The sequence below is a fragment of the Condylura cristata genome, unplaced genomic scaffold (genome assembly GCF_000260355.1).
Source record: "Condylura cristata isolate star-nosed mole 26May11 unplaced genomic scaffold, ConCri1.0 scaffold00007, whole genome shotgun sequence".
Taxonomy (NCBI): domain Eukaryota; kingdom Metazoa; phylum Chordata; class Mammalia; order Eulipotyphla; family Talpidae; genus Condylura; species Condylura cristata.
The window spans coordinates 39,340,347-39,353,311 of record NW_004567108.1 but is presented as its reverse complement, the minus strand read 5'-3'; the positions used below and the strand labels follow the sequence as shown (position 1 = coordinate 39,353,311).

General features: G+C 43.5%; 1 protein-coding gene across 1 annotated transcript; it reads left to right on the top strand.

The window, feature by feature from the left end:
* The first annotated feature begins 10,426 nt into the window (after window positions 1-10,426).
* On the top strand, window positions 10,427-12,420 carry CARTPT (CART prepropeptide). The gene is made up of 3 exons (XM_004678222.2): window positions 10,427-10,641; window positions 11,052-11,135; window positions 11,929-12,420. The coding sequence occupies exons 1-3, from the start codon at window positions 10,483-10,485 to the stop codon at window positions 12,034-12,036; spliced, it is 351 nt and encodes a 116-aa protein (XP_004678279.1). The 5' UTR covers window positions 10,427-10,482; the 3' UTR covers window positions 12,037-12,420.
* Window positions 12,421-12,965: the final 545 nt, after the last annotated feature.

The following is a 12,965-nucleotide window of genomic DNA, read 5'->3' as shown; positions in this document are numbered from 1 at the left end:
TGCTCCCCACTCTGTCTCTGGTGAAGCCTCTCGCCGCCCCTGAACCTCTGGCCTGTACCCCAGTTCTGTATGCACAAATAAATAAATCTTTTTTTTAAAAAAAAGTTTTTTAGAATTAAATTTTACTTTCTTCCTCTTTCACTTCCTTTTTTTCTTACCTCCTTTATAAAAGACCAAAGTGAGAAAATAAGAAAACACGAGATTTTCAGAGGCTCTGGTCCAGCTCTTCTCACTTGCCTGGGGACCTGGATGCAGTTGCTTAAAATCATTTTTGCCACGTACAAGATCGGAGATGTAATATCTGCTCAAGGTGGGTCATCAGTCTCCCATCATGGTTTAATTACATATTGCTCATTTGGGTCTTAGCTGTGCAGGTCAGGCTCTTTGGGGAAGCCTCTGAAGGTATGTTCATGGTCCTTAAAAGAGGGGGCCACAGAGATCAGTGCTGAACTGAGAGTGACTTGGCTGTTTCCGTCCATCCTGGCTCAGCCATCAGCTATTCATATTTTATGAGGGAAGGGTTTTGGGATCTTGATAAGAGATCTTTTGGGGGCCCTCCCTGGTTAAGGCACCGCATTATGAAGCTCTCCGAAGCCACAGCAGCACGAGTTCAATTCCCCACCAAGGAGCTGACCCACGTGGCATGGCAGACCTCTCCTGACCCATCCGCTGCTCCCCTCAGCAGTGTACTTCAGTAGATCTGCCTGTTCTGCTCCCCACTCTGTCTCTGGTGGATCTTCTCACCCACCACACCTCTGGCCTGTACCCCAGTTGTGTAAGCATAAATAAATAAATCTTAAAAAAAAAAAAAAGAAAGAAAGATCTTTTGGGGCAAAGTGAACACTCTGACACCTCATTAGATGACACAAAGATCCCATCAGCAGTGCTCCTGGAGCAGGGACTTCTATCAGGTTGAATCAGAATCACCTAGAGCAATAGAAACAGCAGCAACAAGTGCTGGACTGCCCTCTTCCACAGACATTCCGGTGCTCCAGATTTTGAAGGTGGAGTGAAGGTGTGTGTAGTTTGGTGAACAAAAACTTTCAGTTAGTCCTCATACTTCTATCTCAGCCATACTTCTATCTCTCCCTGAAAGTAAGTTTGGGGACTTCTCTATCTGACTTAATCTCTGATGTATAATGTATCAGAGACCGTCTGTTTGGAAAACGTCACATAATGAATTGAGACTGAGGAGAAAAGAGCAGTGATAAACAATTCCATTCTTCAAAACCTAACTCATATCATGATCTACAGTTTTGATTGCCCCATCCTGAAGAGTTTGCCCTCTCCACACTTTTAGTGCACTCATTGCCTGGATGATTTATTGGGTCATTCAATTAGCAACTTATGGCCCAGCTTCTATTTCACTTGAATGCAATTTGTCTTGTACCAGTATTTAATTTTTCACTTATCGCTGTTGAGTGGAAATAGCAAGGATCTGAATTTCAGTTCTGACTTGACTTCTGTGTATACCTGGCAAAGTATTTCATCTCTTTGGACTTCAGAACCCCAATTATAAAATTCTACTATTCTATTTCTTACCTGACCACTCAAGTCTAGGTTCTTACACAATTCTTATTAATTTAACTTGTGGGTAGTCTTTGTAGTTCCACTTTGTAGTTCCCGATGATTCCTGCTCCTGACATTCATGACCTTATGTAACCCCCCCTGCCAGGAGTACCTGTAGGGCCCAGGGAGCAAGAAAGGGAAGACATCATGGGATGTCATTTTGTGATGAGGTTAGAAGAGACTGTGACTTCTGTATTGCTGGAATTCTTGCTCAGATTATTCTTGAATACTTGCCCTGGTTGAGATGGTCACCTGGAAAGGATAAGCATTGGTCCAGAGCCAAAAGTAACTGTGGCCTCAGTCCATGTCCTGTGAAGAACTGAATCTTGCCAACAACCACTGCTGAAATTGGAATACAGCCTGTGTGGTGGGTCCTGGGTGCTGTGTTGAACAATAAATGATTGCAAATCCAGCAATATCTTGTAATTGCAGCCTTGTGAGAGACCTTGGGCTGATAGCATGATTGCAGCTTCATGACAGAAGACTATGCCTGTATTACTGACCCACAGAAATGGTGAGGTAATAAGTATGTATTATTTTTAGTCACTAAGTTTTGGGGTAACTTATTATGCAGTAAAAGATTACCAATATTATCTATAAAATAGGTAAATAGGCATGATAGTCTGCTTCTCTAAATTGGTTGGCTTAAGCTGAATTATACAGCAGTAACAAATAAACCCCCAAAGTTCAGTGACTGACATTTACAAAAATTATCCTTGCTCACACTATTTATCCATCAAATATTCATGATAGCTGTGTGTAAGATTTTCTTCCCTCTAGAGCCCTCCGTAACTCAGGCTCACAGAGTTGCTTCTACTCAGAACATAGCTGTTCATCACTGAAGAAGAAAAAGAGAGCAGGGCAAAGTATAGACTGACTTTAAAAGCTTCCCCATGGAAACAATGCATCATACTTCTGTTTGTGTTTCATTAGCCAACCTGAGTCATAATACTGCATAGAGTAGAACATAGCTCAGGTATAATCATCTTCCAGACAGGGGCACTAAATATTTGTAAAAAGTAACACATTGTATCATATGCCATTGTCCACTGGGTCTGTCACAGACTGCCATGATCTACAGAAAATAGAAGGAATAACTCACATCCTCAGATGAATGGGCTTAGAGGACCCAGAGTCTTGCGGAGAAGTGTATGATTGATGGGTTGTCTTTCCTAGGGAAGAATGGAAAAATAAGGGATTATGGGACACTGAAGGCCTTTGTAGATTTTTAGGGTTCCCATAATCGCCATTGTCACCTCCCTAAGATCTCTGAAACTGAACTCTCTGGCAAATGCAGCTTTAAGACAAGCCCTTAGGCAGCCTTCCTGCTGAATTGCCTCTCTGAAGCTCTCTAAGCTTTTTTTGTATAGGAATGTAATGTAAGAGCCTCTCATGTCCATGATCTTGTTCATAAAATTAAACTGGGTTTTCAAGAAAACATTTTCTAGCAGTCAATTAATGGGAGGGCAAGCTCAACACAAGACAAACCTGTCATTCTCTGGGCTTCAGTTTTCTCAAAGTCCTATTCTAATCTCACCTTCCTGACTGGTAAGTACAGTCTCTTTGGGCTTTCTGCAAAGAGCTTTAGGAATGATTGGTAGCCCATCCATCTTAGAGCCCTTGCCAGGCTGGCTTTAGAGAGGCAGTTTGATGGGAAATGAAGAGATCTAGCTTGCAGAGAAGGGAAAGCTGGATCTGACTCAATTGGTAGGCTAAGCCAGCATGATGGATATTTTGTTAAAAACTGAACTAGATTAAATTATTTTTTGATGCATAGTTGAGAAATGCCAAGGTTAAAAATCCCCTGAAAAATAAAAGAAAGAAAGTTACTCATTGAGGATCTTCTTCTATGAAATATACTTTTACCCTTAGGCCCTGACTCTTTGGATCATGCTAGATGGTATTCTTTTTCTCCTGAGGTTATAGTTTATGTCAAAAGAAATAGACTTCATTTCAGTGAGCCCTGAAGGATTCCCAGAACCAAGATTTTAAAAGTAACCTTTGATTCCATGTAAGCCCAATCTCTTTCCAACACAATCATTGCTTCTTCATGTCTATGATTGGTAATTGGGGCAAGTTTTAGGGGTGATCCAGTACCAGTTCTTCAATTTGCACCACAAAGAATGTGAGAGAATGGAAATGAACAGAAATCTATGAAGAGTCCAACAATGGCATGGAATGGTACTGGTGACACACACATTTGGGAAAATGTTTCCATTTTGTCATCAATATGCCCTTATGGTCAGAGGAAATGTTGAGAAAGACTATTGTCTGTACCCCCAAAATTTTGCTGTTGAAATTTGTTTCTGGTGAACAGTTTTTCCAGTCTGGTACATTTTCCACTGATGCAAGTGGTGTTTCTAGTTAGTAAATTGGCAGTGGTCTTCAAAGGCTTGCTGTATCTATTATGTGACAGGTTGTGTGCCGTTACTGAATGGCCACCCACTTGTGTCTAAAGGTTATCTATCATTTCATAACAACTAACTTTCCCCTCCACATTTATGTATTAGGCACCACATTGTGTTAAGCTGTGGGACTACCGGGTGATTAAAGGTAATCTTTGTCCTCAAGCATCTTGTCTAGCGAGTGAAACAGATCTGATGTGAACGTTTAACAGGGATGTATATAAAGCTCTGTGGAATCAAAGGCATAGAAACTTGGTGGTGTGATAGAGCAGTAACTGAGGAAGGCTTCACATAGACTGTGTCTTGAAGGCTGAGCTTTCAGGTGTCTGGGTGTGGCAAAGACATTGTAGACACAGGGAAGGTCATGGACAGACAGGCAAAGTGGTGGCCATGATTGCATTGAGGCACACAGGAACACTGCATATTTTTATCTCTTACTTTGGGGACACCATGACTACTTTCAGGCTCATGAGTTAGAAGCAGTAAGTGATCCCTTTTGCACCCAAACATTCAATAGCTTGTTTGAGACTGTCCAGAGCTTTTTTTCTTCTCTGCCACACAACCAGCAACACCTGATGTGGTGGCTGTTCTGTCAGTGTGTATCTCTGAGTGATCACAGTGAACACAACTCTCCCATAAGCTTTTGATACACACATGTGACATGTCTGTGTTTATCTTTCAAGGTACTGAGATTCTGGGGTGGTCTGTTACAGCAACATATGTTTACCTAGTTTATTCTTCCAGCCCAGAAAATTAAGAAGTAAGTATGGTGTACCTACAAATTTAAGCATCTGATGGGACTGCTAGGAAGTGGAGGAAGATGAGATTGGATTGAAGCTTGAAAAACTCTGACACCATGTTGAGAAGTTAACTTGAATTGGCATTGGCAGCAGGCAGCCATTGAAAGATTCAATTGACCCTCTGCTAAGTCTTATAGTTCATCTCATAGGGCTAATCCTATATTTCCTATCAATTTAGGAGATTTGGCTTCAGACAAGTTAAAGGCAAAGATGGGGTGGATGTGCCATAAGAGTATAGGTTAGACGTGCTTCTCTGGTGGTCACATCCCTCCTGTATTGTGCAAAAGAAACCAGAGTAAGGTTTCTTTGTCATCAGTGTTACTTCTTTGTATCTGTCTACCACTTCCTGTTCATTGGATCCCAAACTGAAACTATTGTTGCTATGGATTTTCTTTTTCTGCTCCCTGTTTCTTTCCAGTCTTCTTCCCCACCATGGGTCTCTAGCTCTCACATTCTGCATGTATCCTGCCCTCCAGCACTCAGTGCGCCCAGCTGTCTTGTCTCTGCATCTTTATTTACACTGCTCACCTGTTCACCTGCTCCAGAGTGACATGTTGAAGGCCTATGTATCCACTGAATTTCTTCCCCAAGTTCCCTTCTCTAGAAGGGATGGATCTTTGACATCTGTGGGGTTCTTTTTCTCTTGTAGGGGCCATATCATTGTTGTGTTGCGGGTATTTTGGGGCATGACTAGTTTCAAAGACCTAGGCAGGGTCTGAGGTCTTGGTAACCTCAGCAGTCCTTAGAGTATTCAGTGGCCCTGTGGACATGTTAGCTATCACACATTTTTAAAGTGAATGTCTTTTAATTGAGGGCTTGACATTATTAAGAGCTCTGTCTAATTTTCTCGGTTTCCTCCTTTAGAGACTATCTGTAAGACACAATTTTTCTTATTACCTGTCTAGCTCTTCTTAGTTTAGCACCACACCAATGTTCTTTACTTGCAGCTTATTTTCTTTCAGATAGTAATAAAGATGTGTAGTCAGAACAGAGTGAACAGCAGTTCTTTTGGGAGGCTGTGGATCGAAAGTGGGTAAACAGAAGATGAATGTCAGTGGAAATTAATCTCTCATCTGGAGGCTGGGAGGGTAGACAGCAGAAAATGTAGAAATGAAAAAGTATGAAATCTAACAGGTTATAAATGGGAGAAGAGAATGTTGTCAACTTGGAGGAAAGGTCAGCAAAGCCAAATAAAGAGAAGTAATCTTAAATATAAATATTTAAGAAGTCAGTGCAAGTGAGACTTGCTGTGGGTGTAAGAGTGGAGAGAGTGTTAATGGATAACAAAGTAGTCTGACATTTGAACGATATGACAATCCAGGGCTATCATGGGCTATATAGGAAAAGAAAGCCTTCAAGCTTTGAGAAATGGAGGGAGAAAAGGGTATTGGAATTTAAGAAAGACATCATTTGGGCAGCTGATTCCCCATGGTCTTCTCATTGTTTCATATCTTGGGGCTCTACTGGTATCATTTAGTAATATTAATCAGTCTCTACCTGCTAGTATTAACCAGACTCTTTCTTTTTAAGAATTGTTTTTATTTATGCGTACAGAGCTGGGGTACAGGCCAGAGGTGCAGGGGGGTGAGAGGATTCATCAGAGACAGAGTGGGGAGCAGAACGGGCAGATCAACTGAAGAATACTGCTGAGGGGAGTGGCAGAGAAGACAGGAGAGGTCTGTGGCGCCATGTGGATCAGCTCCCTGGCTGGGGACCACACTCATGCTGCAGTGAGTGTGTATAGCTTCGTAGTGCCAAACCTCAGCCCCTTGTGCCATCAGGGAGGCCCCAGACACTATATTGTTAAGCCCCAAACCAGAGTAGATTCTGCTCTCTTGCCAGTTCACAAATTAACTAATGGTTTATTTTTACAGTGAAAGGTTTAGAACTCTAAAAGATAGAAGTTAGTAGAAGAGGTATTCCCACTCTTTTTTTCTTCTCAGATATCATTTTGTTACAAGTAGCTATTAAGGGCATTAGTTTCTCAGTTCTTTGCTGGTGAGCTCTCTGTCCTTAAGTTATATTGAAAAGCAGAATCTGAGGCCTTCTTGGTCTCAGGAAGAGTGGTTATGAGTGCAGAGTAACCTTCCACAGGCACACCTTGCCCTGCCTCTCTCTTTTGAGATCACTTGCTGCACTTTTCTATATTTGAGGTGAAAATTAATGATTTAATCCAAAGTATAACTTTACTTGCTTGAGGACCTTAAGTGTGGACTTTTCTTTCTAATGAGGGGAGGTTTGGTGAAACCTTTCCCAGAGTGAACCCAAGGAACCCAACTCCAGAAATGACATCAGTAGTGATGATGATTGCGTCCTGTGCCTCCAGCTGCACCCCAAGCAAGAATTGTGAATTATTCTGACAGGGTATGATGTAAAGACTAGAACATCTCATGATTTTGTGCTCTCCCTTATCATAACTTGCCTAAGTTATCTTTGGGAAGAAAATGGCATAAGCTTTACACATACTTCCTAAATATAGTTTATCCTGTATCCTAGTTCTTGTATGCATAAATAAATAAATATATTTTTAAAAAAAGTTTATCAATTATTTTGTTCAAACCGCCCCCCCCCAAAAAAAAAAAGGTTCTCAATATGTAAATGATCAAGATACCTAGGTTTGCCTCACAGGATTATCCAGCAGTCCTCCCTAACCTCTCAACTGAAGCTCCCATCATCCTTACATGAAGTTGATAGCACCAACCCCAAATCAAAAGGATTTGAAGTTTTTAGTTATTTTTACAATGGTAAGGGCACAAAAGGAATGCTTTTATTTGTGTTGTGGTAGAATATAACATGGGAGAAAGTATTGCAGAGGGAATTAACCCGATCTTTGCAGAAGGAAGCTCTAGAATCTCATTCAGTGATATCTTTCTTTCAAAGTTTCATATGCTTTTTATCACTGGAGATGATTTTGGCAGTGAGTGCCATTATGTCTCTAAGATTTAAATAACAAAGTGTGTTACCATCGATGTTTTGTTGTATAGAATTGAAATGTATATGTGAAAGGCAGAGCTAGGGGAGGTGTTAGATACATTTTCAGGTTGCATTTACCCCCAAACACAACATTTTGATGCTGTTAATAGGTGTGCTATTCATCAGAGGTGTTACCTCTGCGTTGCTTCCCAGTATACACTGGAGCGACAATTAAAAACTTGATAAATGAAATAACAGGCGTAGATTATGTATTAACTATCTCAGTGACCCACATCATCAGCTAAGCAATAAATCTTTGGGAGAATAAATTGGTGTCTGCTTTTAAATTGGGTGGCCAAGGACATTTTAACTGTGTTTTAAATGACAAGAAACAGTCAGTCATTTGGAGATGCTGGGAAACCTTTCATGTATTCTAAGTTGGAAAGGCCTCAAAGTGAGAATGTACTTGGCCTGTTCAAAGACTAAAAAGAAGGCTGGTGAGGATGGTGAGGAGGGACATGGGCAGAATAGAATGTGGGGTTGGAGAGGGGTGCAGAAAGGATGAGGATATTTATGTTCAGTGCTTAGTAAGAAGGGAAGCCTTTAATGTATTTTAAGGGGAAAAATACTGGCTGATGTCAAGTGATAGATTACGAGTAGGCAAGAGAATATGGTTATGGGTTGAGAGTAGCCAAGACGTAGGTTGGCACAGTAGTAAGATGGTAGTTGAAGGAGGAAAAGAATAGAAAACCTGAAGGAGACATCACAGGATTGAAACCTGACTCATGCAAGGAGGTGGGGGCAGAAGGAACTAAGAAGATCATTAACCCAGTCATGGAGACTCCTATATATATATAGAGACTGCTGTATCAGACTGCTGTAGGGGATATCAGAGGCACAGACCTGAGGATAAAGATACAGAGACTGGGCCCACTGTGAGATTCCACATAGTTATCCAAAATCAGCAGCAAACAGACCAGTTACAAAGGAGTGAGCCCTCGCAAAGAGAAAAGGACTATACCAGGGCAGTTTCTGCACTGGCTTGGAGCCGCAGTCTTCTGCCCACCTGTGACTATGCAGGTACTTCTTCCCATCTACTCTCTCCCTTTGCAGGGCAGCAGCCTCCTGCATGCCTGTGACCTATACCATGCCGGGGCTTCTCTGCATTGACCACCCTCAGTGGAGGCTGCTCTCCTAAGGACACCTGCCTACAACCATGCAGGCCTCTTAGCAAACTTGTCCCTTTGGGGTAGTTCTCCCTGCCCTCTTGGGTCTGTGCAAGTGTCCTTCTCTGTCTGTCCTTGCTCCTAATAAGCCTGCTTTTTAAATATAACTGAGTCTCTATCTTGAGGAGAAACTCGCCTGGGGAACTCACTGAGTACTGCTGAAAGGGGAGCTTTGGTGAAACCTTTCCCAGAGTAAACCTAAGGACCCTGAACTCCAGAAATGACATCAGTAGTGATGAGGATTGTCTCCTGTGCCTCTAGCTGCACCCCGATATTTCTCCCACTTATAAGATGGAGGAGAGTAGCATCAGGAAGAGCTGAGAGAAAGGATATAAGAAAGAAGTCAAATGGGCAGGCAGGTGGGATAAGTAATAGCACTAAGTCATTGCCTCTCCCTCAGGTACTTTTCTTTTGCATTCAATTTGCAAGGAGCTCAACCTTCTAGAAGACATAGTGTCTTCAAAAGTCACTGAGGACCTAGCTCATCATTGACTTCTGACCTCTGGACTATTTCTATAATCAGAAGCTCAAATTTTTCCATCTCCTTTACTTTCTTTCTGTACAAATGTCTTGGATATCTGGGTGCATGGTAGGTAGGTGGGATTCCAAGGATTGCTGAATTTGCTTAAGTAAAAAATGAGCTAATGCTTTTGGTCACATACCTGGCAGAGCCTCAATTTCAAAAGGAAGGAGCAGGGTGGCTCAGTTTATTGTGTTAACGTTCAGGGATTTTTGCATTCCTCTTTCTTATTCCATCCTCCTGATTGTGAGGTACATCAAAAGCCCCCATTTTACAAAGAAAAAGACAAGGCTCAAAGAGGTTCTTCTTTTATCCAGTCACACAATTTGCAAGTGGCTGAGCCATAGTCTTGTACTCTATACTCCCCGTACCTCTCCTTCGTTGGAGTTTTAAAAAGTTTATTTCCCTCTTTTCTCTGTATCACCTCATAGATTCTAGCAAAGAACAGATTGTGGGAAAGCCTATGATTTCTTTCTTTTATGTACTGTGTTTACCTCCTCTATCCCAGAGAGTGCCCTGTAAGGTGCTCAGCAAACATGTGCGGCCAGAGACAATAACCCCTTCTTGCTGCTCCTGTGGGGCTGGCATGAGAAGTAATGCCGGGCTGGTGAGCTGGATTGTGTTCCTGCTGCTGCTACTGCTACTGCTTCTAGGTGATGGGGAGTAACTCTTCTGCCTGTGTCTTGCCTCGAAGACATTTTCCATTTTCTAGCCTCCTCCCGCTCTTTATCCCTCACCTCTCGCCCCTCAACTTCAGCTCAGGTCCCCAGGGGAGCTCCCTTGCTGCGGGGCTGGCAGCGTTTGGGGGCGCGGGGTCTCAGATTTCGGTGCTCTAGACCATCTGTGCGCAGAGCCTCGTTCCCGGGCGCCTGGAGCCCGGCGGGCATTGACGTCAAGAGGCGGCGGAGCTCTGCCTACAGCCGGTTGACCCGTACCCTCCTCCACTCCCCCTTCCTTCTTCGCCCCCTCCCTCTTCCCTGCCACCGGGCTCCGTCCTGCTATAAAAGGCGGGAGCGCGGGGTGCTCCAGTAGTGCCGAATTTCAGCACCATGGAGAGTCCCCGCCTGCGGCTGCTGCCCCTCCTGGGTGCCGCTCTGCTGTTGCTGCTACCTCTGCTGGGCGCCCGTGCCCAGGAGGACGCTGAGCTCCAGCCCCGAGCCCTGGACATCTACTCCACCGTGGAGGATGCCTCTCATGAGAAGGAACTGGTCGGTATCCCCCTCGCCCCGGACTCCCCTGCGCTGCCACGCGGTCCCTTTCTTTGTAAGCTTTCCTCTTCTCCGCGCCTCCCCATCCCCATTTCCAGAATCCAGGAGTCGGGAGCTGAGCCTAAAGCCCGGTCTTCCGCAGCCATCAGAAGATCGTTGGGAGCTTGTGGGCTCCAGGCAGGCTTTAGAGCTAACCCCTTGCTTGGAGCAACGACCCTCAGTGGTTTAGAGACCTGCCGTCAGTGCCTAGGACTAAGTTTCTACCACTCCAACACCTCTTTCGCTCCGAGATGTCCGAGGGCAGAGTGTGTGTGGGTTTGGGGCTCTTTATACCTAGAACTGGAAGTGAGCGCCTGGGCTGGGCTTGCAGCCAAGGCGGCAACTTTGGGCTCCGGGGCGGTGTGTTACAGATCGAAGCGCTGCAGGAAGTCCTGAAGAAGCTCAAGAGTAAACGCATTCCCATCTATGAGAAGAAGTACGGTCAAGTCCCCATGGTAAGGTTTTGGGGGGCACCCTCCCTGTTTTCCCAAGAGGAAAGACACCACTTTTGAGTTTCACATGCGACTTTCTCCTGAGGATGTGACTAGATAATCCACGTAATGGGTTTGCAGTAAGCTCTTCTTTGTTTCCACCTGCAGCCTTTACTCCTTCTAAGGCGAAGGGTAGGCTGGCCGTTTGGGAGGATTGAGCAGCTTGACCTAGTGCCAGCTCTTGGGTTTGTGTGGAAGATATATTTTCTGAACATAAGCTGTTCCCCCTCTCCCCCCATCCCTCAGTCTCTGAACTGGAAGAGCCCTTAATTCCACTCAGTTCTCTTTCCTTCAGTTTTCTTCCTGCCTAACGGAGTACTGCCGGGTTTTAAAATTTAAATTCTAGAATCAGAATTCTTGAATTGGTTCAGGTTAAGAATTTTGGCGAAAACACATTTAAATCTTTCTTCTCAGGGTGAAGGCATGGAAAGCAGGGAGTAGGAACTGTGAAGGGGTACACAGTTGTTTCCTTCTTCTGAAAAAGTGTGATTGACTTTTTTTTAAAAAAGGAACTAAAGGAGCCAAGAAATGTGACTTCCTCCCACCAAAAAATAGTTGAAAGTAAGAAGCAAGATTAATAATTGAATTTCTCTCTTACATCGAAATTGTAAGCATTTGGCTCCCTGCATTTCAGTCTGACTACGTTTACATCTCTGGTGATGAAGATGGGGTGCAAATGTCTCTCCCGCAGGGTGGAAATTGTGTTGACGTGGATTTGGGTGGCTTTCCCTTTGACCACACTTTGTGATTTTTGCAGTGTGACGCTGGAGAGCAGTGTGCAGTGAGAAAAGGAGCGAGGATCGGGAAGCTGTGTGACTGCCCTCGAGGAACCTCCTGCAATTCTTTCCTCCTGAAGTGCTTGTGAGGTGTCTAACTGCCTTCGGAATCCCATTGCCCCCACCTTCCCTGAGAGGGCCTGCCTGTCCCGGAGTTTGGCTTTTCACTACAAAGTTTGCATTTCCCTTTGAGGCAAAGGGGCTCTTTCCCTGCTGTTTCCAAATAAAAGAACACATTAGCTGTTACTGTGTGAAGGATAATGACTTGTATGGTGTTGATATGCGTGTAAAGTATTCTTTTCATTTATTTGTCTGACAAACTCCTGTGAATCTTTGTGCAAAGATGGGAAACTTCACTTTGAATACTGTATTTTTGTATGTGGCATGGCAGGATGAAAATTAGGTCTAGTTAATTTTGGTAGATGACATCACAATCTGATAAATCACCCCAAGCAACACAAATTGAAGCATGTACAAACTATACATAATAAAGTGTTTTTAATAATCACTCATGCATCATTGTTTCTACATAAGTAATTGAAGTAGGAATGGTAGGATTAATCATGCTGTTGTTTTCAAAGAGAAATATTTTAAAAATAGCAGTCTATTGGGAGAACAGCACCTTGGCTCCAAGGAGTTTTGATCATTAATTAGGAGTTTGCCACACAAGCTTTGGTACACTATTTTTCTTTTGATTGCAGTGGTGCAGAGTGTGTGTGTGTCTGTATGATGTGAGTGTGTGTTTGTGATGAGCTGGAGGTGATTTGAGTTAAGTTGGTATTATTTTGTTTATTAAAACCTTTAGCTAGGCCCATTGTCTTTTTTTTATTTTTTAAAGATTGATTTATTTATGCTTGCAGAACTGGGGTACAGGCCAGAGATGCAGGGGTGGTGAGAGAATTCACCAGAGATGAGTGGGAAGCAGGCAGATTGACTAAGTACACTGCTGATGGGAGCAGCAGGTGAGTCAGGAGAGGTCTGCCACGCCATGTGGGTCAGCTCCCTGACTGGGGATTGA

Excerpts from the sequence above, each read along its gene's own strand:
- CARTPT (XM_004678222.2), top strand. The coding sequence starts at position 10,483 with ATGGAGAGTCCCCGCCTGCGGCTGCTGCCCCTCCTGGGTGCCGCTCTG. Across the intron at positions 10,642-11,051 it reads CCTCTCATGAGAAGGAACTG|ATCGAAGCGCTGCAGGAAGT; the intron begins GTCGGTATCCCC and ends GGTGTGTTACAG. Across the intron at positions 11,136-11,928 it reads AGTACGGTCAAGTCCCCATG|TGTGACGCTGGAGAGCAGTG; the intron begins GTAAGGTTTTGG and ends TGATTTTTGCAG.